Genomic DNA, 25,292 nt, shown 5'->3' with positions numbered 1-25,292 from the left:
GAAAGTGCCCATACCTGGCTGAAAGAGATGTTCAAATCGCTTTATAACTGTTGAGCAGGAGGTCCGTTCCTCTAATGACATGGCATGGACATCATCCCATTTCCAGTTTAGTTTTGCCAGCCAGCTTCTTCCCAGCAGTGCTGAGGGGTCTCCGGGGACAATCCACAGGGGAAGTCGGTTCACTGTCCCTTTGTGTGTGACAGAGAGCATGGCGCTGCCGAGGACTGGTACAATTTCTTTGGTATAGGTCCTTAGTTTGGTGTCGACCCTTGTGAGTTTTGGTCTGTCTCTTTTATGCGGCCACAGTTGTTCAAATTGTTGAGCACCCATGAGAGATTGACTTGCTCCCGTATCCAGCTCGATGTTGACAGATATCCCATTGAGTAGGACCCTCATCATTATAGGAAGCGTCCTGTTGTAGGAGCAGCGGCCATTGATCGTGTTGGCCCGCTGTACATCGGTGTCCCAGGTACTGTCCCCACCATCTTCTGGTCCGCTTTCCGACCTATCTGATTCGTATACCAGCCGAGCTGCCGTTTTTTTGCACATGCGGGCCAAATGCCTTGTATATTCACAATTTCTGCAAACAGCCTGCTGAAATCGACATCTCCTTGACAAGTGCCCACCCCCACACCTCCAGCACTTTGTTCCATTGTTCAAAGAGATCCCAAAGAATGAGCTGCGTCTGGCTGATCTCTCTTGAGCTTCTCTCAGTTTGTAGTTGATTGCTCGCATTGTGGGTTGATGAGGTGTGAACGGCCGTTCCTGTGGCCCTTGATGGCTTCTGCCTGCTGTCGAGAGCCTGTTCTCCCGGTTTTGTCTGTGTGTGGGGGTAGCAGCTTGTTTAGTGCTGTGAACAACTTCTTCCGATATTTCGTTAGTTGTCGTACCTGCATTGTAAATCAACCTCGTTTCTTCTTCCCCTACCAAGAATGTCTGTGCAACCAGTGCTACTGCCTCTAAGGTCAGGTTCTTGGTCTCTATGAGCTTTCGGAATATGCCTGCGTGTCCTATTCCTTCAATGAAAAAGTCTCTCAGCATTTCTCTCCTCAGTTCATCGGAGAACTCACATAAACTAGCCAACCTCCGAAGTTCCGCCACGAAGTCGGGTATGCTCTGGCCCACACTGTGTCTGTAGTTGTAGAACCTGTAGGCCATGTGTAGGCTGCTCGCTGGCTTCAGGTGGTCTCTTACCAGTGTGCTCAATTCTTCAAACGACTTGCTTGCTGGTTTCTCGGGTGCCAACAGATCCTTCATTAAAGCGTATGTTTTCGAGCCACAGCTGGTCAAGAGATGGGCTCTTCTCTTGTCTGCCTTATCGTCGCCTAACCAGTCTTTGGTTACAAAGCTTTGCTGGAGCCTTTCTATGAAGTCCTCCCAATTGTCTCCCGCATTGTACTTTTCATCTGATCCGTTGTTCACCATTCTGTGGATTCTGTAATCCCGTAACCACTCGCCACTGTAAAGTACGGTCCCCTCAGTACAGATTCACACGAGGCATGTAGTGAAGTCAAGGTCACTCTGGACCTGCACCTTTATTTCACAGCTCTGGAATGCTGCACTTGCCTGAGACCTGTCCTTATATACCTGTCTCTTGCAAGTGCACCCCTGGTGGTAAGGTATGCTGGTGGTTACAGGTCATATCTTATTACAGTCATGTATAGCATGTTAGGATACAGTTATATATAATAATGTAAGATACATGACACATGTGTTTCCTGCAAGTTTTCCCATTCTTGAGCTTAATAACAAATACTCTGTTGCCCTCCTTGGCCATGACCGTACCAGCGATCCATTTGGGACCCTGACCATAATTCAACACATATACAGGATCATTCACCAAAATCTTGCGTGACACAGTTGCGCGATCATGGTACCCTTGTTGACTGTGTCTTCTGTATTCAACATGATTACTTAAATCCAGGTTCACAAGAGATAACCTGGTCTTCAGACCTCTTTTCATCATGAGTTCAGCAGGCGAGACCACTGTGAGTGTGTGGGATCTTGTCCTGTAACTCAGCAGTATGCAAGACAAGCGGGTCTGCAGTGACCCTTGGGTTACTCTCCTCATGCGTTGCTTGATAATTTATACTGCACGTTCAGCTTGCCCGTTGGACGTAGGCTTGAACGGTGCTGACCTTACATGTTTTATGCCGTTAAGTTTTACAAACTCCTGAAACTCCTGACTGGTGAAGCATGACCTATTGTCGCTCACGACTATGTCAGGCAGACCATGTGTCGCGAACATGACATTGAGATTCTCTATGGTTGCCGTGGATGTACTGGATGGCATGATTATGCATTCACTCCACTTCGAGTAAGTATCCACCACCACTAAAAACATCTTGCCCAGGAAGGGACCTGCAAAATCTACATGGATCCTGGACCAAGGTTTGGATGGCCATGACCACAGACTCAGCGGCGATTCCACTGGTGCTTTGCTGAGCTGCATGCAGGTGTTGCACTGATGGACGCATGCTTTCAGCTCAGAATCAATTCCTAGCCCCATACGTGGGACCTGGCGATGGCCTTCATCATTACTATACCAGGATGTGTGCTGTGTAACTCACGCACAAACTTCTCTCTCCCTTTCTTAGGCATTACAACACGATTTCCCCATAATATGCAATCTGCTTGATTAGACAGTTCGTCCTTGCGACAAATGTACGGTTTGGCCTCCTCGCACATTTGCTTAGGTATGGCAGACCAATCCCCTATGAGGATGCAACCCTTTACCACCGATAATATCGTGTCCTGGTTGGTCCAGGTCTTAACTTGTTGAGCCGTGACAGGGGTACCTTCACTCTCAAAAGCATCCATGATTAACATTAAATTTGCCGGTTGTGGTGTTTCCACCTCCAGTGTGGGAAACGGCAACCGGCTCAAAGCCTTGGCACAATTCTCTGTGCCAGGTCTGTGGCGAATGACATAATCATAGGCAGATAATGTCAGCGCCCACCTTTGGATGCGGGATGAAGCATTGGTATTGATACCTTTGTTCTCGGAAAACAACGAAATGAGCGGCTTGTGATCGGTCAGTAATTCGAACCTCAGACCGAACAGGTATTGATGCATCTTTTTAACACCGTACACACACGCTAAAGCTTCTTTTTCCATCATACTGTAGACTCTTTCTGCTTTAGACAAACTTTTGAATGCATACGCGACAGATTGAAGTTTCCCCAACTCATTGGCTTGTCGTAACACGCAACCAATTCCATGTAACAATTCGTCACAGGCCAGAACTAAACGTTTACATGGGTCATAATGTACCAGCAGCTTGTTCGAGCAAAGCAGATTGGTGGCTTTCTCGAAAGCTCTGTCTTGCAATGCGCCCCACACCCAGTTGTTGCCTTTTCTCAATAGCATGTGCAGTGGTTCAAGTAAGGTGCTCAATTTAGGTAGGAAGTTTCCAAAGTCGTTGAGTAGACCCAGGAACGAATGCACCTCCGTCATGTTCTGCAGCTTGGGTGCATTCTTGATGGCTTTGGTTTTCACGTCAGTAGGTCTGATGCCATCAGTGGTGATTTTCCTCCCGAGGAATTCGACCTCCGGTGCCATGAAGACGCACTTCGAGCGTTTAAGTCTGAGTCCCACTCTGTCCAAATGCAGTAGAACCTCTTCCAGGTTGTTCAGATGTTCCTTGGAGTCACGACCGGTGATCAGGATGTCATCTTGGAACACGACGGTTCTGCGAACGGACTTCAGTAGACTTTCCATATTCCTCTGGAATATTGCTGCAGCCGCGCGAATTCCAAATGGGCACCTGTGGTAAATAAACAGTCCTTTGTGCATGTTAATGCACGTAAGTCTCTTTGATGTCCCAACCAACTCCTACGTCATAAAGGCCGACGTCAAGTCCAGTTTTGTGAACGACTTCTCTCTGGCTAGCGTTGCAAACAAGTCATCCGCCTTCGGTAACGGGTACTGATCTTATTTCGAAACCCTGTTGATCATAGCCTTGCAGTCTCCACAAATTTTGACTGTGCCATCACTTTTCAGCATAGGACCAATGGGGCTGGCCTATTCATTAAATTCGACCGGTGATATGATCCCTTCACGCTGGAGTCTGTCCAGTTCAATTTCGACCTTCTCCCTCATCATAATACGGCACTGCCCGAGCTTTATGATGGATGGGTCTTGCATCTGAGTCCATGTGGACCTGCACCTTGACTCCCGTGAAGTTGCTGATATCCGGTTCGAACAGCAAGGGGAACTTGCTCAATACTTGGGCACATGTATCTTCCTCCGACGACAATGCCTTTATGTCATTCCAGTCACATCTGATTTTCTCCAACCAGCTCCTGGAACAATCCACAGCGGTAACTCGTGAACCGCACCGTTATACGACACATTAATTTGTGCACTGCCAATCACCTTTATCAGTTCTTTGGTATACGTGCACAGCTTGGCATTAACAGGGCTCAGCCTGGGCCTCACAGTCTTAGTATCCCACAGCTTATTAAATGCCCTCTCATTCATGATCGATTGACTCGCCCCTGTGTCCAGTTCCATCGATACCGGTATCCCGTTAAACTTCACGTTAATCAAAATTGGTTTACTCTTGGTTATATCCAGATCCGCGCTAGTCTGACTCTCATCCTCCACGTGATGTGTCACAGCACGCTTGCTCATCTTCGGACACTTGCGCTGGAGATGCCCCACTCAGACAACCTTTGCAACTATATTGCTTAAATCGGCACTGCTGGTACTGATGATTTCCCCCACAACGCCAACACGGAGAAATCAGATACATTCCCACTGGTGGACTTTGGGCAGCCACAGGTTTCGCGATCACAGCCAGATTGGCCCTGCTATGTGCCGCTCTGCCGAACACCGAATCAATCGCATTTACAGTACTTGCCGTGGTTCAGTTCTTCATCGATATTTGCTTTAAACTCCTGTCCGTCGTCATACATGATTGAGCGATCTGGATGGCCTTTTTTTAATCCAACTCCTCCACCACCAGAAGTTTGCGCAGGATCACCTCGTGGTTGATACCGATAACAAAGAAGTCCCGCAGCATGTCTGCCAACACCGTCCCGAACTTGTACGGTCCCGCTAGACGTCTCAGGTCGGCAGCGAATTCAGCCACGCTCTGGCCCTCCGATCGAACGTGTGTATAAAACCTGTATCTCGAGATGATGATGCCGTCGTCTGGCTTGAGGTGCTCCCGTACCAATGTACACAACTCCTCGTACGTTTTGTCTGTTGGATCACTTGGCATGAGTAGATTCTTTATCAGACTGTAGATCTTTGAACCACACACAGTGAAGAACACGGTCCGGCGCCAATCTGCATCGTCGACCCCCTTCATTTTGTTGGCCACGAAGTACTGGTTCAAATGGCTCATGAAATCTGCCCAATCTTCTCCCTCCACAAATCGCTCTAAAAATACAATCGTGCTCATTTTGCAAACAAAGGTTCTTGTATTCTTGTCACCAAATGTTATGTATGCCATAAAGGTACAAACTGAGTATTGTTTAACTAAGCAAGGTACAACCTTAGCTCTGCTTTATTTAGGCCCAAAGTGCCTGACTCACGAAATGGCTGACCTTTTATACCTGAGCAGCACCATGTGCGTGCTGCTCAGTGGCCTCCAACAATGACGCCATCTGGTGGCTACAAACAGCATGTACATACATGACACCTTGGTTGGATGTAAACCATCTTTGTCTACTCTGCGCCCTAAGTAGTCCACTGAGCTTTGAAATAACTCACACTTGTGAGCAGTCACTCGTACTCTGTGCTTCTTTAGCCGTTTGAGGACTTCATTCAATTTTATTATGGATTTGCTTGTTCGGTGCCGAAATGAGTATATCATCTAAATAACATACTACCCTTCAATACCTTGCAGAATCTGGTTCATCACCCCTTGGAATATGGCAGGGGTGAAAGACATTCCAAATGGTAGCCTATTAAATTGATATAGGCCTAGATGAGTATTTATAGTCAAGCAAGACTTGGACTCCTCATCTAGTTCAAGCTGTAAGTAGGCATTTGTGAGATCTAACTTTGAGAAGATCTGGCCACCTGTCAACGTTGTGAATAAATCTTCTACATTTGGCAATGTATTGTGGAGATTACCCTCTCGAACCTGGTTTACGGTTACTTTATAATCGCCACACAACCTTACCTCACCATCGGACTTGGGTACAACAATGGGTGCAGCCCAATTACATGGAACTATCTTAGAGATAATGTTCTCAGTCTCTAGCCTTTTGAGTTCTTGCTCAACTTTCTCCTTGAGTGCATATGGTACAGAACGTAGCTTGTGGTAAACTGGTCTAGCGTCCTTCTGTACCCTGACACTCACCTTGAAGCCTTGGATCGGACTGCCCGTTTCACAGAACATCTTCAGATACTTCTAGATGACATCATCCTTTGATGCAAATCTCATTAAAACACGAAAAATCTAATTCAAATCCAGCTTCAATGATCCCAGCCAATTTCTACCTAGTAAGGCAGGCTTGTCTCCTGCCATTACTAATAGAGGCAAACTCTGAAACTGATCCTTGTATTTCACCGATACGGTGATATGACCTACCACAGGAATTTTCTCCCGAGTAGCCTCGCAGCTCTATCTTGGATTTCTCCAATGGAAAATCACTCAACTTGTCGAGATATAGCGATTCCCATACTACACTCACAGTGTCGATTTCCACGGGTATCTTGATTTCTGCAACATCTACTTGGATGACAATTGTGAGTTGTTGTTAGATACCCTCGTGCTAGCTGATGATGTGTATCTCCTCGACCCGTTGCTTTTCTTCATGCTATGTACTCTCTGGGGATTTCTACTTGTAGCATTCAAAGTTAGTTTACCCTTCAGTCGGCATGCCTTCGCAAGGTGCCTGGTTTTCCTGCAGAAGAAACACTCTGCCTTCACATACGGACAACTTTGAGCAATGTGTTGTCCCAGACACCGATAGCATGACTTCAATTCACTGTTACCGTGGCCAGCTGCTGAGGCCTTGGGACCCAACTGCCTTTTACTTTTAACTTGCAGGCGATTCACCTTGGTTGTCTGACAACTGGAAATAGCACGAAATTCCCGGGAGTATTGGTTGGCCATATCCATCGACACAGCTGTCTGACAAACTAAATCAAAAGTCAAGTTAGGGGTTGTCAACAACATTCTTCTGATTGCTTCATTTTTCATCCCACAACAGCGGTCACGCAATCCTCGGTCCTGAAAGTTTCTGAAATGACAGTGATTGGATAGCTTTTATAAAGCTACAATGTACTCACTGATACTTTCATCGGTTAATTGATCTCGTATTCCAAAACAATAACTTTCGGCAATTTCCAGGGGCTCAGGACTGTAGTGCTGTTCTAACTTGGTTAGAATCTCCGTCAGTGGCGTGCTCTTTGACTTGGCGGGAACAAGCCAATTGTTCAGGGTTTCATACACCTCGAGGTCTGCTTCAGTCAGGAAAATAGCTTGGTTTTTTTCTAATGCCACCCGGTTATTGTTTATCATCATCGGGGACTTAGATGATACTATTTGCAGTGAAAAACATTTCTAGCCACTCCACATAAGCTCCGAAAGTCTCTCGGTCACGATGGAATTCACCCAAGTGCCCTAATATTCCCATAGGAGTGGCCACCTAGAATCTTTAGTTCAGCGAAGTGTACGTAATTTACCTTGGATTTTTAACTGTTCTGCAACACAAAGGACCTCTCAAAGTCGCTCTGTTGTTTGTCTAGAATCATCCACCAATAAAATCTCCGATCCTTCATAGCCAACGTGATATCTTCTCTATGACATCACAAACACACACTTACAAGATGGCTCTTAACACAGGAACTTGTCAGGTGACCTGACCCTTTATTGTCTTAACAGCAGTGGCTGCATTACCACAGTAGTCCACTCGGCAGAGCAGTTGTGCACGAGGTGGAGCGATATATTACAGTGCAGAGGGAGCTTTACTCTGTATCTAACCCCGTGTTGTACCTGCCCTGAGAGTGTTTGATGGGACAGTGTAGAGGGAGCTTTACTCTGTATCTAACCCATGCTGTACCTGCCCTGGGAGTGATGATGGGACAGTGTAGAGCAAGCTTTACTCTGTATCTAACCCCTTGCTGTACCTGCCCTGGGAGTGTTTGATAGGACAGTGTAGAGGGCGCTTTACTCTGTATCTAACCCTGTGCTGTACCTGTCCTGGGAGTGTTTGATGGGACAGTGTAGACGGAGCTTTACTCTGTATCTAACCCCGTGCTGTACCTGCCCTGGGAGTGTTTGATGGGACAGTGTAGACGGAGCTTTACTCTGTATCTAACCCCGTGCTGTACATTTCTTGGGAGTGTTTGATGGGACAGTGTAGAGGGAGCTTTATTTATTCTGTAACTAACCCCGTGCTTTACTGGAGAGCATCCATCCCCATCGCCAACATCCTTTATCCAGCTGACATTTGACGTTCCCCCCAATGCCAATTGACTGGTCCTGGGCAGGATCACCAATCAGACGACACCGGTGCTGTAAGGCGATACTACTGTTACTGACCTGTTCATGAAACTGGGGACTGGAACTGACAGCAGCACACCTGAAGCTCTCCACTTTCGATTTGTGGAGGTCGACGGTGTCCTGAATAGCCTGTTGGTGAGAAACAGCGACCGGAATCAGTGATTGGGAAACAGTGTCCCCCCGCCACCGGGACCCTATAGTTTGGGGAGTGTGTCTCGGGGACCCAATAGTTTGGGGAGTGTGTCCTGGTACCCGATAGTTTGGGGAGTGTGTCCCCATGGACCCTATAGTTGGGGGCGTGTGTCCCGGGACCCTATAGTTTGGGGAGTGTGTCCCGGGACCCTATAGTTTGGGGAGTGTGTCTCGGGGACCCTATAGTTTGGGAAGTGTGTCCCGGGACCCTATAGTTTGGGGAGTGTGTCCTGGGACCGTATAGTTTGGGGAGTGTGTCTCGGGACCCTATAGTTTGGAGAGTGTGACCCGGGACCCTATAGTTTGGGGAGTGTGTCCCGGGGACCCTATAGTTTGGGAAGTGTGTCCTGGGACCGTATAGTTTGGAGAGTGTGTCTCGGGGAGCCTATAGTTTGGGGAGTGTGTCTCGGGGATCCTATAGTTTGGGGAGTGTGTCCTGGGACCCTATAGTTTGGGGAGTGTGTCCCAGGACCCTATCGTTTGAGGAGTGTGTCTCCGGGACCCTATAGTTTGGGGAATGTGATGGGACCCTATAGTTTGGGGAATGTGTCCCGGGGACCCTATAGTTTGGGGAGTGTGTCCCGGGACCCTATAGTTTGGGGAGTCTGTCTCGGGGACCCTATAGTTTGGAGAGTGTGTCCTGGGACCCTATAGTTTGGGGAGTGTGTCCCGGGGACCCTATAGTTTGGGGAGTGCGTCTCGGGGACCCTATAGTTTGGGGAGTGTGTCCTGGGACTGTATAGTTTGGGGAGTGTGTCCCTGGACCCTATAGTTTGGGGAGTGTGTCCCGGGACCCTATAGTTTGGGGAGTGTGTCTCGGGGGCCCAAAAGTTTGGGGAGTGTGTCTCGGGGACCCTATAGTTTGGAGAGTGTGTCCCCATGGACCCTACAGTTTGGGCAGTGTGTCTCGGGACCCTATAGTTTGGGGAGTGTGTCTAGGCGACATTATAGTTTGGGGAGTCTGTCCCAGGACCCTATAGTTTGGAGAGTGTGTCCCGGGGACCCTATAGTTTGGGGAGTGTGTCCCGTGGACCCTATAGTTTGGGAAGTGTGTCCTGGGACCGGATAGTTTGGGGAGTGTGTCTCGGAGAGCCTATAGTTTGGGGAGTGTGTCCCGGGGACCCTATAGTTTGGGGAGTGTGTCCCGGGGACCTTATAGTTTGGGGAGTGTGTCTCGGGACCCTATAGTTTGGTGAGTGTGTCCTGGGACCGTATAGTTTGGGGAGTGTGTCTCGGGACCCTATAGTTTGGGGAGTGTGTCCTGGGACCGTATAGTTTGGGAAGTGTGTCTCGGGGACCCTATAGTTTGTGGAGTGTGTCGCTGGACCCTATAGTTTGGGGAGTGTGTCTCGGGGACGCTATAGTTTGGGGAGTGTGTCCCTGGACACTATAGTTTGGGGAGTGTGTCCCGGGGACTCTATAGTTTGGGGAGTGTATCCCAGGACCCTATAGTTTGGGAAGTGTGTCTCGGGGACCCTATAGTTTGGGGAGTGTATCCCTGGACCCTATAGTTTGGGGAGTGTATCACTGGACCCTATAGTTTGGGGAGTGTGTCTTGGGGAGCCTATATTTTGGGGAATGTGTCTCGGGGATCCTATAGTTTGGGGAGTGTGTCCTGGGACACTATAGTTTGGGGAGTATGTCCCAGGACCCTATCGTTTGAGGAGTGTGTCCTGGGACCCTATAGTTTGGGGAGTGTGTCCTGGGACCCTATAGTTTGGGGAGAGTGTCACGGGACCCTATAGTTTGGGGAGTCTGTCTCGGGGACCGTATAATTTGGGGAGTGTGTCCCGGGACCCTATAGTTTGGGGAGTGTGTCCCGGGGACCCTATAGTTTGGGGAGTGTGTCACGGGGACCCTATACTTTGGGGAGTGTGTCCTGGGACCCTATAGTTTGGGGAGTGTGTCTCGGGGACCCTATAGTTTGGGGAGTGTGTCCCTGGACCCTATAGTTTGGGGAGTGTATCCCTGGACCCAATAGTTTGGGGAATGTGTCTCTGTGACCCTATAGTTTGGGGAGTGTGTCTCGGGGACCCAATTGTTTAGGAGTCTGTCTCGGAGACCCTATAGTTTGGGAAGTGTGTCCCGGGACCCTATAGTTTGGGGAGTGTGTCCCGGGACCCTATAGTTTGGGGAGTGTATCTCAGGGACCCTATAATTTGTGAAGTGTGTCCTGGGACCGGATAGTTTGGGGAGTGTTTCTCGGGGAACCTATAGTTTGGGGAGTGTCTCGCGGGTACCCTATAGTTTGGGGAGTCTGTCTCGGGGACCCTATAGTTTGGGGAGTTTGTCCCGGGACCCTACAGTTTGGGGAGTCTGTCTCTGGGACCCTATAGTTTGGGGAGTGTGTCCCGGGATCCTATAGTTTGGGGAGTGTGTCCCCCGGGACCCTATAGTTTGGGGAGTGTGTCCCGGGGACCCTATAGTTTGGGAAGTCTGTCTCCGGGACTCTATAGTTTTGGGAGTGTGTCCCGGGACCCTCTAGTTTGGGGAATTTGTCCCGGGGACCCTATAGTTTGGGGACTCTGTATCCGGGACCCTATAGTTTGGGGAGTCTGTCCCAGGACCATATAGTTTGGGGAGTGTATCCCGGGGAACCTATAGTTTGGGGAGTCTGTCTCCGGGACCCTATAGTTTGGGGAGTGTGTCTCCGGGACCCTATAGTTTGGGGAGACTGTCTCCGGGACTCGAAAGTTTGGGGAGTGTGTCCCGGGACCTTATAGTTTTGGGAGTGTGTCTTGGTGACCCTACAGTTTGGGGAGTCTGTCCCAGGACCCTATAGTTTGGAGAGTGTGACCCGGGACGCTATAGTTTGGGGAGTGTGTCCCGGGGACCCTATAGTTTGGGAAGTGTGTCCTGGGACTGCATAGTTTGGCGAGTGTGTCTCGGGGAGCCCATAGTTTGGGGAGTGTGTCCTGGGACCCTACAGTTTGGGGAGTGTGTCCCAGGACACTATCATTTGAGGAGTGTGTCTCCGGGACCCTATAGTTTGGGGAGTGTGTCCTGGGATTCTATCGTTTGGGGAGTGTGTCCCGGGACCCTATCGTTTGGGGTGTCTGTCTCGGAGACCCTATAGTTTGGGAAGTGTGTCCCGGGACCCGATCGTTTGGGGAGTGTGTCCCGGGACCCTATAGTTTGGGGAGTGTGTCTCAGGGACCCTATAATTTGGGAAGTGTGTCCTGGGACCGTATAGTTTGGGGAGTGATTCTCGGGGAACCTATAGTTTGTGGAGTGTCTCGCGGGGACCCTATAGTTTGGGGAGTCTGTCTCGGGGACCCTATCGATTGGGGAGTTTGTCCCGGGACCCTATAGTTTGGGGAGTCTGTCTCCGGGACCCTATAGTTTGGGGAGTGTGTCCCGGGATCCTATAGTTTGGGGAGTGTGACCCCCGGGACCCTATAGTTTGGGGAGTGTGTCCCGGGGACCCTATAGTTTGGGAAGTCTGTCTCCGGGACCCTATAGTTTTGGGAGTGTGTCCCGGGACCCTCTAGTTTGGGGAATTTGTCCCGGGGACCCTATAGTTTGGGGAGTGTGTCTCCGGGACCCTATAGTTTGGGGAGACTGTCTCCGGGACCCTATAGTTTGGGGAGTGTGTCCCGGGACCTTATAGTTTCGGGAGTGTGTCTCGGCGACCCTACAGTTTGGGGAGTCTGTCCCAGGACCCTATAGTTTGGAGAGTGTGACCCGGGACGCTATAGTTTGGGAAGTGTGTCCTGGGACTGTATAGTTTGGCGAGTGTGTCTCGGGGAGCCCATAGTTTGGGGAGTGTGTCCTGGGACCCTATAGTTTGGGGAGTGTGTCCCGGGACCTTATAGTTTCGGGAGTGTGTCTCGGCGACCCTACAGTTTGGGGAGTCTGTCCCAGGACCCTATAGTTTGGAGAGTGTGACCCGGGACGCTATAGTTTGGGGAGTGTGTCCCGGGGACCCTATAGTTTGGGAAGTGTGTCCTGGGACCGTATAGTTTGGAGAGTGTGTCTCGGGGAGCCTATAGTTTGGGGAGTGTGTCTCGGGGATCCTATAGTTTGGGGAGTGTGTCCTGGGACCCTATAGTTTGGGGAGTGTGTCCCAGGACCCTATCGTTTGAGGAGTGTGTCTCCGGGACCCTATAGTTTGGGGAATGTGATGGGACCCTATAGTTTGGGGAATGTGTCCCGGGGACCCTATAGTTTGGGGAGTGTGTCCCGGGACCCTATAGTTTGGGGAGTCTGTCTCGGGGACCCTATAGTTTGGAGAGTGTGTCCTGGGACCCTATAGTTTGGGGAGTGTGTCCCGGGGACCCTATAGTTTGGGGAGTGCGTCTCGGGGACCCTATAGTTTGGGGAGTGTGTCCTGGGACTGTATAGTTTGGGGAGTGTGTCTCGGGACCCTATAGTTTGGGGAGTGTGTCTCGGGAACCCTATAGTTTGGGAAGTGTGTCCCTGGACCCTATAGTTTGGGGAGTGTGTCCCGGGACCCTATAGGTTGGGGAGTGTGTCTCGGGGGCCCAAAAGTTTGGGGAGTGTGTCTCGGGGACCCTATAGTTTGGAGAGTGTGTCCCCATGGACCCTACAGTTTGGGCAGTGTGTCTCGGGACCCTATAGTTTGGGGAGTGTGTCTAGGCGACATTATAGTTTGGGGAGTCTGTCCCAGGACCCTATAGTTTGGAGAGTGTGTCCCGGGGACCCTATAGTTTGGGGAGTGTGTCCCGGGGACCCTATAGTTTGGGAAGTGTGTCCTGGGACCGTATAGTTTGGAGAGTGTGTCTCGGGGAGCCTATAGTTTGGGGAGTGTGTCTCGGGGATCCTATAGTTTGGGGAGTGTGTCCTGGGACCCTATAGTTTGGGGAGTGTGTCCCAGGACCCTATCGTTTGAGGAGTGTGTCTCCGGGACCCTATAGTTTGGGGAATGTGATGGGACCCTATAGTTTGGGGAATGTGTCCCGGGGACCCTATAGTTTGGGGAGTGTGTCCCGGGACCCTATAGTTTGGGGAGTCTGTCTCGGGGACCCTATAGTTTGGAGAGTGTGTCCTGGGACCCTATAGTTTGGGGAGTGTGTCCCGGGGACCCTATAGTTTGGGGAGTGCGTCTCGGGGACCCTATAGTTTGGGGAGTGTGTCCTGGGACTGTATAGTTTGGGGAGTGTGTCTCGGGACCCTATAGTTTGGGGAGTGTGTCTCGGGAACCCTATAGTTTGGGAAGTGTGTCCCTGGACCCTATAGTTTGGGGAGTGTGTCCCGGGACCCTATAGTTTGGGGAGTGTGTCTCGGGGGCCCAAAAGTTTGGGGAGTGTGTCTCGGGGACCCTATAGTTTGGAGAGTGTGTCCCCATGGACCCTACAGTTTGGGCAGTGTGTCTCGGGACCCTATAGTTTGGGGAGTGTGTCTAGGCGACATTATAGTTTGGGGAGTCTGTCCCAGGACCCTATAGTTTGGAGAGTGTGTCCCGGGGACCCTATAGTTTGGGGAGTGTGTCCCGGGGACCCTATAGTTTGGGAAGTGTGTCCTGGGACCGTATAGTTTGGAGAGTGTGTCTCGGGGAGCCTATAGTTTGGGGAGTGTGTCTCGGGGATCCTATAGTTTGGGGAGTGTGTCCTGGGACCTTATAGTTTTGGGAGTGTGTCTTGGTGACCCTACAGTTTGGGGAGTCTGTCCCAGGACCCTATAGTTTGGAGAGTGTGACCCGGGACGCTATAGTTTGGGGAGTGTGTCCCGGGGACCCTATAGTTTGGGAAGTGTGTCCTGGGACTGCATAGTTTGGCGAGTGTGTCTCGGGGAGCCCATAGTTTGGGGAGTGTGTCCTGGGACCCTACAGTTTGGGGAGTGTGTCCCAGGACACTATCATTTGAGGAGTGTGTCTCCGGGACCCTATAGTTTGGGGAGTGTGTCCTGGGATTCTATCGTTTGGGGAGTGTGTCCCGGGACCCTATCGTTTGGGGTGTCTGTCTCGGAGACCCTATAGTTTGGGAAGTGTGTCCCGGGACCCGATCGTTTGGGGAGTGTGTCCCGGGACCCTATAGTTTGGGGAGTGTGTCTCAGGGACCCTATAATTTGGGAAGTGTGTCCTGGGACCGTATAGTTTGGGGAGTGATTCTCGGGGAACCTATAGTTTGTGGAGTGTCTCGCGGGGACCCTATAGTTTGGGGAGTCTGTCTCGGGGACCCTATCGATTGGGGAGTTTGTCCCGGGACCCTATAGTTTGGGGAGTCTGTCTCCGGGACCCTATAGTTTGGGGAGTGTGTCCCGGGATCCTATAGTTTGGGGAGTGTGACCCCCGGGACCCTATAGTTTGGGGAGTGTGTCCCGGGGACCCTATAGTTTGGGAAGTCTGTCTCCGGGACCCTATAGTTTTGGGAGTGTGTCCCGGGACCCTCTAGTTTGGGGAATTTGTCCCGGGGACCCTATAGTTTGGGGAGTGTGTCTCCGGGACCCTATAGTTTGGGGAGACTGTCTCCGGGACCCTATAGTTTGGGGAGTGTGTCCCGGGACCTTATAGTTTCGGGAGTGTGTCTCGGCGACCCTACAGTTTGGGGAGTCTGTCCCAGGACCCTATAGTTTGGAGAGTGTGACCCGGGACGCTATAGTTTGGGGAGTGTGTCCCGGGGACCCTATAGTTTGGGAAGTGTGTCCTGGGACCGTATAGTTTGGAGAGTGTGTCTCGGGGAGCCTATAGTTTGGGGAGTGTGTCTCGGGGATCCTATAGTTTGGGGAGTGTGTCCTGGGACCCTATAGTTTGGGGAGTGTGTCCCAGGACCCTATCGTTTGAGGAGTGTGTCTCCGGGACCCTATAGTTTGGGGAATGTGATGGGACCCTATAGTTTGGGGAATGTGTCCCGGGGACCCTATAGTTTGGGGAGTGTGTCCCGGGACCCTATAGTTTGGGGAGTCTGTCTCGGGGACCCTATAGTTTGGAGAGTGTGTCCTGGGACCCTATAGTTTGGGGAGTGTGTCCCGGGGACCCTATAGTTTGGGGAGTGCGTCTCGGGGACCCTATAGTTTGGGGAGTGTGTCCTGGGACTGTATAGTTTGGGGAGTGTGTCTCGGGACCCTATAGTTTGGGGAGTGTGTCTCGGGAACCCTATAGTTTGGGAAGTGTGTCCCTGGACCCTATAGTTTGGGGAGTGTGTCCCGGGACCCTATAGGTTGGGGAGTGTGTCTCGGGGGCCCAAAAGTTTGGGGAGTGTGTCTCGGGGACCCTATAGTTTGGAGAGTGTGTCCCCATGGACCCTACAGTTTGGGCAGTGTGTCTCGGGACCCTATAGTTTGGGGAGTGTGTCTAGGCGACATTATAGTTTGGGGAGTCTGTCCCAGGACCCTATAGTTTGGAGAGTGTGTCCCGGGGACCCTATAGTTTGGGGAGTGTGTCCCGGGGACCCTATAGTTTGGGAAGTGTGTCCTGGGACCGTATAGTTTGGAGAGTGTGTCTCGGGGAGCCTATAGTTTGGGGAGTGTGTCTCGGGGATCCTATAGTTTGGGGAGTGTGTCCTGGGACCCTATAGTTTGGGGAGTGTGTCCCAGGACCCTATCGTTTGAGGAGTGTGTCTCCGGGACCCTATAGTTTGGGGAATGTGATGGGACCCTATAGTTTGGGGAATGTGTCCCGGGGACCCTATAGTTTGGGGAGTGTGTCCCGGGACCCTATAGTTTGGGGAGTCTGTCTCGGGGACCCTATAGTTTGGAGAGTGTGTCCTGGAACCCTATAGTTTGGGGAGTGTGTCCCGGGGACCCTATAGTTTGGGGAGTGCGTCTCGGGGACCCTATAGTTTGGGGAGTGTGTCCTGGGACTGTATAGTTTGGGGAGTGTGTCTCGGGACCCTATAGTTTGGGGAGTGTGTCTCGGGAACCCTATAGTTTGGGAAGTGTGTCCCTGGACCCTATAGTTTGGGGAGTGTGTCCCGGGACCCTATAGTTTGGGGAGTGTGTCTCGGGGGCCCAAAAGTTTGGGGAGTGTGTCTCGGGGACCCTATAGTTTGGAGAGTGTGTCCCCATGGACCCTACAGTTTGGGCAGTGTGTCTCGGGACCCTATAGTTTGGGGAGTGTGTCTAGGCGACATTATAGTTTGGGGAGTCTGTCCCAGGACCCTATAGTTTGGAGAGTGTGTCCCGGGGACCCTATAGTTTGGGGAGTGTGTCCCGGGGACCCTATAGTTTGGGAAGTGTGTCCTGGGACCGTATAGTTTGGAGAGTGTGTCTCGGGGAGCCTATAGTTTGGGGAGTGTGTCTCGGGGATCCTATAGTTTGGGGAGTGTGTCCTGGGACCCTATAGTTTGGGGAGTGTGTCCCAGGACCCTATCGTTTGAGGAGTGTGTCTCCGGGACCCTATAGTTTGGGGAATGTGATGGGACCCTATAGTTTGGGGAATGTGTCCCGGGGACCCTATAGTTTGGGGAGTGTGTCCCGGGACCCTATAGTTTGGGGAGTCTGTCTCGGGGACCCTATAGTTTGGAGAGTGTGTCCTGGGACCCTATAGTTTGGGGAGTGTGTCCCGGGGACCCTATAGTTTGGGGAGTGCGTCTCGGGGACCCTATAGTTTGGGGAGTGTGTCCTGGGACTGTATAGTTTGGGGAGTGTGTCTCGGGACCCTATAGTTTGGGGAGTGTGTCTCGGGAACCCTATAGTTTGGGAAGTGTGTCCCTGGACCCTATAGTTTGGGGAGTGTGTCCCGGGACCCTATAGTTTGGGGAGTGTGTCTCGGGGGCCCAAAAGTTTGGGGAGTGTGTCTCGGGGACCCTATAGTTTGGAGAGTGTGTCCCCATGGACCCTACAGTTTGGGCAGTGTGTCTCGGGACCCTATAGTTTGGGGAGTGTGTCTAGGCGACATTATAGTTTGGGGAGTCTGTCCCAGGACCCTATAGTTTGGAGAGTGTGTCCCGGGGACCCTATAGTTTGGGGAGTGTGTCCCGGGGACCCTATAGTTTGGGAAGTGTGTCCTGGGACCGGATAGTTTGGGGAGTGTGTCTCGGGGAGCCTATAGTTTGGGGAGTGTGTCCCGGGGACCCTATAGTTTGGGGAGTGTGTCCCGGGGACCCTATAGTTTGGGGAGTGTGTCTCGGGACCCTATAGTTTGGTGAGTGTGTCCTGGGACCGTATAGTTTGGGGAGTGTGTCTCGGGACCCTATAGTTTGGGGAGTGTGTCGCTGGACCCTATAGTTTGGGGAGTGTGTCTCGGGGACGCTATAGTTTGGGGAGTGTGTCCCTGGACACTATAGTTTGGGGAGTGTGTCCCGGGGACTCTATAGTTTGGGGAGTGTATCCCAGGACCCTATAGTTTGGGAAGTGTGTCTCGGGGACCCTATAGTTTGGGGAGTGTATCCCTGGACCCTATAGTTTGGGGAGTGTATCACTGGACCCCATAGTTTGGGGAGTGTGTCTTGGGGAGCCTATATTTTGGGGAGTGTGTCTCGGGGATCCTATAGTTTGGGGAGTGTGTCCTGGGACACTATAGTTTGGGGAGTATGTCCCAGGACCCTATCGTTTGAGGAGTGTGTCCTGGGACCCTATAGTTTGGGGAGTGTGTCCTGGGACCCTATAGTTTGGAGAGAGTGTCACGGGACCCTATAGTTTGGGGAGTCTGTCTCGGGGACCGTATAATTTGGGGAGTGTGTCCCGGGACCCTATAGTTTGGGGAGTGTGTCCCGGGGACCCTATAGTTTGGGGAGTGTGTCACGGGGACCCTATACTTTGGGGAGTGTGTCCTGGGACCCTATAGTTTGGGGAGTGTGTCTCGGGGACCCTATAGTTTGGGGAGTGTGTCCCTGGACCCTATAGTTTGGGGAGTGTATCCCTGGACCCAATAGTTTGGGGAATGTGTCTCTGGGACCCTATAGTTTGGGGAGTGTGTCTCGGGGACCCTATTGTTTGGGGAGTCTGTCTCGGAGACCCGATAGTTTGGGAAGTGTGTCCCGGGACCCTATAGTTTGGGGAGTGTGTCCCGGGACCCTATAGTTTGGGGAGTGTATCTCAGGGACCCTATAATTTGTGAAGTGTGTCCTGGGACCGTATAGTTTGGGGAGTGTTTCTCGGGGAACCTATAGTTTGGGGAGTGTCTCGCGGGTACCCTATAGTTTGGGGAGTCTGTCTCGGGGACCCTATAGTTTGGGGAGTTTGTCCCGGGACCCTACAGTTTGGGGAGTCTGTCTCTGGGACCCTATAGTTTGGGGAGTGTGTCCCGGGATCCTATAGTTTGGGGAGTGTGTTCCCCGGGACCCTATAGTTTGGGGAGTGTGTCCCGGGGACCCTATAGTTTGGGAAGTCTGTCTCCGGGACCCTATAGTTTTGGGAGTGTGTCCCGGGACCCTCTAGTTTGGGGAATTTGTCCCGGGGACCCTATAGTTTGGGGAGTGTGTCTCCGGGACCCTATAGTTTGGGGAGACTGTCTCCGGGACCCTATAGTTTGGGGAGTGTGTCCCGGGACCTTATAGTTTCGGGAGTGTGTCTCGGCGACCCTACAGTTTGGGGAGTCTGTCCCAGGACCCTATAGTTTGGAGAGTGTGACCCGGGACGCTATAGTTTGGGGAGTGTGTCCCGGGGACCCTATAGTTTGGGAAGTGTGTCCTGGGACTGTATAGTTTGGCGAGTGTGTCTCGGGGAGCCCATAGTTTGGGGAGTGTGTCCTGGGACCCTATAGTTTGGGGAGTGTGTCCCGGGACCTTATAGTTTCGGGAGTGTGTCTCGGCGACCCTACAGTTTGGGGAGTCTGTCCCAGGACCCTATAGTTTGGAGAGTGTGACCCGGGACGCTATAGTTTGGGGAGTGTGTCCCGGGGACCCTATAGTTTGGGAAGTGTGTCCTGGGACCGTATAGTTTGGAGAGTGTGTCTCGGGGAGCCTATAGTTTGGGGAGTGTGTCTCGGGGATCCTATAGTTTGGGGAGTGTGTCCTGGGACCCTATAGTTTGGGGAGTGTGTCCCAGGACCCTATCGTTTGAGGAGTGTGTCTCCGGGACCCTATAGTTTGGGGAATGTGATGGGACCCTATAGTTTGGGGAATGTGTCCCGGGGACCCTATAGTTTGGGGAGTGTGTCCCGGGACCCTATAGTTTGGGGAGTCTGTCTCGGGGACCCTATAGTTTGGAGAGTGTGTCCTGGGACCCTATAGTTTGGGGAGTGTGTCCCGGGGACCCTATAGTTTGGGGAGTGCGTCTCGGGGACCCTATAGTTTGGGGAGTGTGTCCTGGGACTGTATAGTTTGGGGAGTGTGTCTCGGGACCCTATAGTTTGGGGAGTGTGTCTCGGGAACCCTATAGTTTGGGAAGTGTGTCCCTGGACCCTATAGTTTGGGGAGTGTGTCCCGGGACCCTATAGTTTGGGGAGTGTGTCTCGGGGGCCCAAAAGTTTGGGGAGTGTGTCTCGGGGACCCTATAGTTTGGAGAGTGTGTCCCCATGGACCCTACAGTTTGGGCAGTGTGTCTCGGGACCCTATAGTTTGGGGAGTGTGTCTAGGCGACATTATAGTTTGGGGAGTCTGTCCCAGGACCCTATAGTTTGGAGAGTGTGTCCCGGGGACCCTATAGTTTGGGGAGTGTGTCCCGGGGACCCTATAGTTTGGGGAGTGTGTCTCGGGACCCTATAGTTTGGTGAGTGTGTCCTGGGACCGTATAGTTTGGGGAGTGTGTCTCGGGACCCTATAGTTTGGGGAGTGTGTCCTGGGACCGTATAGTTTGGGAAGTGTGTCTCGGGGACCCTATAGTTTGTGGAGTGTGTCGCTGGACCCTATAGTTTGGGGAGTGTGTCTCGGGGACGCTACAGTTTGGGGAGTGTGTCCCTGGACACTATAGTTTGGGGAGTGTGTCCCGGGGACTCTATAGTTTGGGGAGTGTATCCCAGGACCCTATAGTTTGGGAAGTGTGTCTCGGGGACCCTATAGTTTGGGGAGTGTATCCCTGGACCCTATAGTTTGGGGAGTGTATCACTGGACCCTATAGTTTGGGGAGTGTGTCTTGGGGAGCCTATATTTTGGGGAGTGTGTCTCGGGGATCCTATAGTTTGGGGAGTGTGTCCTGGGACACTATAGTTTGGGGAGTATGTCCCAGGACCCTATCGTTTGAGGAGTGTGTCCTGGGACCCTATAGTTTGGGGAGTGTGTCGTGGGACCCTATAGTTTGGGGAGAGTGTCACGGGACCCTATAGTTTGGGGAGTCTGTCTCGGGGACCGTATAATTTGGGGAGTGTGTCCCGGGACCCTATAGTTTGGGGAGTGTGTCCCGGGGACCCTATAGTTTGGAGAGTGTGTCACGGGGACCCTATACTTTGGGGAGTGTGTCCTGGGACCCTATAGTTTGGGGAGTGTGTCTCGGGGACCCTATAGTTTGGGGAGTGTGTCCCTGGACCCTATAGTTTGGGGAGTGTATCCCTGGACCCAATAGTTTGGGGAATGTGTCTCTGGGACCCTATAGTTTGGGGAGTGTGTCTCGGGGACCCTATTGTTTGGGGAGTCTGTCTCGGAGACCCGATAGTTTGGGAAGTGTGTCCCGGGACCCTATAGTTTGGGGAGTGTGTCCCGGGACCCTATAGTTTGGGGAGTGTATCTCAGGGACCCTATAATTTGTGAAGTGTGTCCTGGGACCGTATAGTTTGGGGAGTGTTTCTCGGGGAACCTATAGTTTGGGGAGTGTCTCGCGGGTACCCTATAGTTTGGGGAGTCTGTCTCGGGGACCCTATAGTTTGGGGAGTTTGTCCCGGGACCCTACAGTTTGGGGAGTCTGTCTCTGGGACCCTATAGTTTGGGGAGTGTGTCCCGGGACCCTATAGTTTGGAGAGTGTGACCCGGGACGCTATAGTTTGGGAAGTGTGTCTCGGCGACCCTATAGTTTGGGGAGTGTATCCCTGGACCCTATAGTTTGGGGAGTGTATCACTGGACCCTATAGTTTGGGGAGTGTGTCTTGGGGAGCCTATATTTTGGGGAGTGTGTCTCGGGGATCCTATAGTTTGGGGAGTGTGTCCTGGGACACTATAGTTTGGGGAGTATGTCCCAGGACCCTATCGTTTGAGGAGTGTGTCCTGGGACCCTATCGTTTGGGGAGTGTGTCCTGGGACCCTATAGTTTGGGGAGTGTGTCCCGGGACCCTATAGTTTGGGGAGTGTATCTCAGGGACCCTATAATTTGTGAAGTGTGTCCTGGGACCGTATAGTTTGGGGAGTGTTTCTCGGGGAACCTATAGTTTGGGGAGTGTCTCGCGGGTACCCTATAGTTTGGGGAGTCTGTCTCGGGGACCGTATAATTTGGGGAGTGTGTCCCGGGACCCTATAGTTTGGGGAGTGTGTCCCGGGGACCCTATAGTTTGGGGAGTGTGTCACGGGGACCCTATACTTTGGGGAGTGTGTCCTGGGACCCTATAGTTTGGGGAGTGTGTCTCGGGGACCCTATAGTTTGGGGAGTGTGTCCCTGGACCCTATAGTTTGGGGAGTGTATCCCTGGACCCAATAGTTTGGGGAATGTGTCTCTGTGACCCTATAGTTTGGGGAGTGTGTCTCGGGGACCCAATTGTTTAGGAGTCTGTCTCGGAGACCCTATAGTTTGGGAAGTGTGTCCCGGGACCCTATAGTTTGGGGAGTGTGTCCCGGGACCCTATAGTTTGGGGAGTGTATCTCAGGGACCCTATAATTTGTGAAGTGTGTCCTGGGACCGGATAGTTTGGGGAGTGTTTCTCGGGGAACCTATAGTTTGGGGAGTGTCTCGCGGGTACCCTATAGTTTGGGGAGTCTGTCTCGGGGACCCTATAGTTTGGGGAGTTTGTCCCGGGACCCTACAGTTTGGGGAGTCTGTCTCTGGGACCCTATAGTTTGGGGAGTGTGTCCCGGGATCCTATAGTTTGGGGAGTGTGTCCCCCGGGACCCTATAGTTTGGGGAGTGTGTCCCGGGGACCCTATAGTTTGGGAAGTCTGTCTCCGGGACCCTATAGTTTTGGGAGTGTGTCCCGGGACCCTCTAGTTTGGGGAATTTGTCCCGGGGACCCTATAGTTTGGGGACTCTGTATCCGGGACCCTATAGTTTGGGGAGTCTGTCCCAGGACCATATAGTTTGGGGAGTGTATCCCGGGGAACCTATAGTTTGGGGAGTCTGTCTCCGGGACCCTATAGTTTGGGGAGTGTGTCTCCGGGACCCTATAGTTTGGGGAGACTGTCTCCGGGACTCGAAAGTTTGGGGAGTGTGTCCCGGGACCTTATAGTTTTGGGAGTGTGTCTTGGTGACCCTACAGTTTGGGGAGTCTGTCCCAGGACCCTATAGTTTGGAGAGTGTGACCCGGGACGCTATAGTTTGGGGAGTGTGTCCCGGGGACCCTATAGTTTGGGAAGTGTGTCCTGGGACTGCATAGTTTGGCGAGTGTGTCTCGGGGAGCCCATAGTTTGGGGAGTGTGTCCTGGGACCCTACAGTTTGGGGAGTGTGTCCCAGGACACTATCATTTGAGGAGTGTGTCTCCGGGACCCTATAGTTTGGGGAGTGTGTCCTGGGATTCTATCGTTTGGGGAGTGTGTCCCGGGACCCTATCGTTTGGGGTGTCTGTCTCGGAGACCCTATAGTTTGGGAAGTGTGTCCCGGGACCCGATCGTTTGGGGAGTGTGTCCCGGGACCCTATAGTTTGGGGAGTGTGTCTCAGGGACCCTATAATTTGGGAAGTGTGTCCTGGGACCGTATAGTTTGGGGAGTGATTCTCGGGGAACCTATAGTTTGTGGAGTGTCTCGCGGGGACCCTATAGTTTGGGGAGTCTGTCTCGGGGACCCTATCGATTGGGGAGTTTGTCCCGGGACCCTATAGTTTGGGGAGTCTGTCTCCGGGACCCTATAGTTTGGGGAGTGTGTCCCGGGATCCTATAGTTTGGGGAGTGTGACCCCCGGGACCCTATAGTTTGGGGAGTGTGTCCCGGGGACCCTATAGTTTGGGAAGTCTGTCTCCGGGACCCTATAGTTTTGGGAGTGTGTCCCGGGACCCTCTAGTTTGGGGAATTTGTCCCGGGGACCCTATAGTTTGGGGAGTGTGTCTCCGGGACCCTATAGTTTGGGGAGACTGTCTCCGGGACCCTATAGTTTGGGGAGTGTGTCCCGGGACCTTATAGTTTCGGGAGTGTGTCTCGGCGACCCTACAGTTTGGGGAGTCTGTCCCAGGACCCTATAGTTTGGAGAGTGTGACCCGGGACGCTATAGTTTGGGAAGTGTGTCCTGGGACTGTATAGTTTGGCGAGTGTGTCTCGGGGAGCCCATAGTTTGGGGAGTGTGTCCTGGGACCCTATAGTTTGGGGAGTGTGTCCCGGGACCTTATAGTTTCGGGAGTGTGTCTCGGCGACCCTACAGTTTGGGGAGTCTGTCCCAGGACCCTATAGTTTGGAGAGTGTGACCCGGGACGCTATAGTTTGGGGAGTGTGTCCCGGGGACCCTATAGTTTGGGAAGTGTGTCCTGGGACCGTATAGTTTGGAGAGTGTGTCTCGGGGAGCCTATAGTTTGGGGAGTGTGTCTCGGGGATCCTATAGTTTGGGGAGTGTGTCCTGGGACCCTATAGTTTGGGGAGTGTGTCCCAGGACCCTATCGTTTGAGGAGTGTGTCTCCGGGACCCTATAGTTTGGGGAATGTGATGGGACCCTATAGTTTGGGGAATGTGTCCCGGGGACCCTATAGTTTGGGGAGTGTGTCCCGGGACCCTATAGTTTGGGGAGTCTGTCTCGGGGACCCTATAGTTTGGAGAGTGTGTCCTGGGACCCTATAGTTTGGGGAGTGTGTCCCGGGGACCCTATAGTTTGGGGAGTGCGTCTCGGGGACCCTATAGTTTGGGGAGTGTGTCCTGGGACTGTATAGTTTGGGGAGTGTGTCTCGGGACCCTATAGTTTGGGGAGTGTGTCTCGGGAACCCTATAGTTTGGGAAGTGTGTCCCTGGACCCTATAGTTTGGGGAGTGTGTCCCGGGACCCTATAGGTTGGGGAGTGTGTCTCGGGGGCCCAAAAGTTTGGGGAGTGTGTCTCGGGGACCCTATAGTTTGGAGAGTGTGTCCCCATGGACCCTACAGTTTGGGCAGTGTGTCTCGGGACCCTATAGTTTGGGGAGTGTGTCTAGGCGACATTATAGTTTGGGGAGTCTGTCCCAGGACCCTATAGTTTGGAGAGTGTGTCCCGGGGACCCTATAGTTTGGGGAGTGTGTCCCGGGGACCCTATAGTTTGGGAAGTGTGTCCTGGGACCGTATAGTTTGGAGAGTGTGTCTCGGGGAGCCTATAGTTTGGGGAGTGTGTCTCGGGGATCCTATAGTTTGGGGAGTGTGTCCTGGGACCCTATAGTTTGGGGAGTGTGTCCCAGGACCCTATCGTTTGAGGAGTGTGTCTCCGGGACCCTATAGTTTGGGGAATGTGATGGGACCCTATAGTTTGGGGAATGTGTCCCGGGGACCCTATAGTTTGGGGAGTGTGTCCCGGGACCCTATAGTTTGGGGAGTCTGTCTCGGGGACCCTATAGTTTGGAGAGTGTGTCCTGGGACCCTATAGTTTGGGGAGTGTGTCCCGGGGACCCTATAGTTTGGGGAGTGCGTCTCGGGGACCCTATAGTTTGGGGAGTGTGTCCTGGGACTGTATAGTTTGGGGAGTGTGTCTCGGGACCCTATAGTTTGGGGAGTGTGTCTCGGGAACCCTATAGTTTGGGAAGTGTGTCCCTGGACCCTATAGTTTGGGGAGTGTGT

At 52.3% G+C, this 25,292-nt stretch overlaps 1 protein-coding gene across 1 annotated transcript in view; it reads right to left on the bottom strand.

Moving 5' to 3' along the window:
• Positions 1-25,292, bottom strand: part of LOC139254474 (FYVE, RhoGEF and PH domain-containing protein 4-like) — a gene marked incomplete at its 5' end in the record, with an annotated part of 197,890 nt that overhangs the window by 8,437 nt on the left and 164,161 nt on the right. Inside the window, one exon of the mRNA XM_070873695.1 lies at positions 8,507-8,596. Within this exon, the coding sequence (XP_070729796.1) occupies positions 8,507-8,596 (90 nt within the window). The remainder of the gene's footprint in view (positions 1-8,506; positions 8,597-25,292) is intronic.

The sequence above is a fragment of the Pristiophorus japonicus genome, unplaced genomic scaffold, assembly GCF_044704955.1.
Source record: "Pristiophorus japonicus isolate sPriJap1 unplaced genomic scaffold, sPriJap1.hap1 HAP1_SCAFFOLD_547, whole genome shotgun sequence".
Classification (NCBI taxonomy): domain Eukaryota; kingdom Metazoa; phylum Chordata; class Chondrichthyes; family Pristiophoridae; genus Pristiophorus; species Pristiophorus japonicus.
The sequence above is the reverse complement of the archived record's forward strand: the minus strand, read 5'-3'. Positions and strand labels throughout refer to the sequence as shown.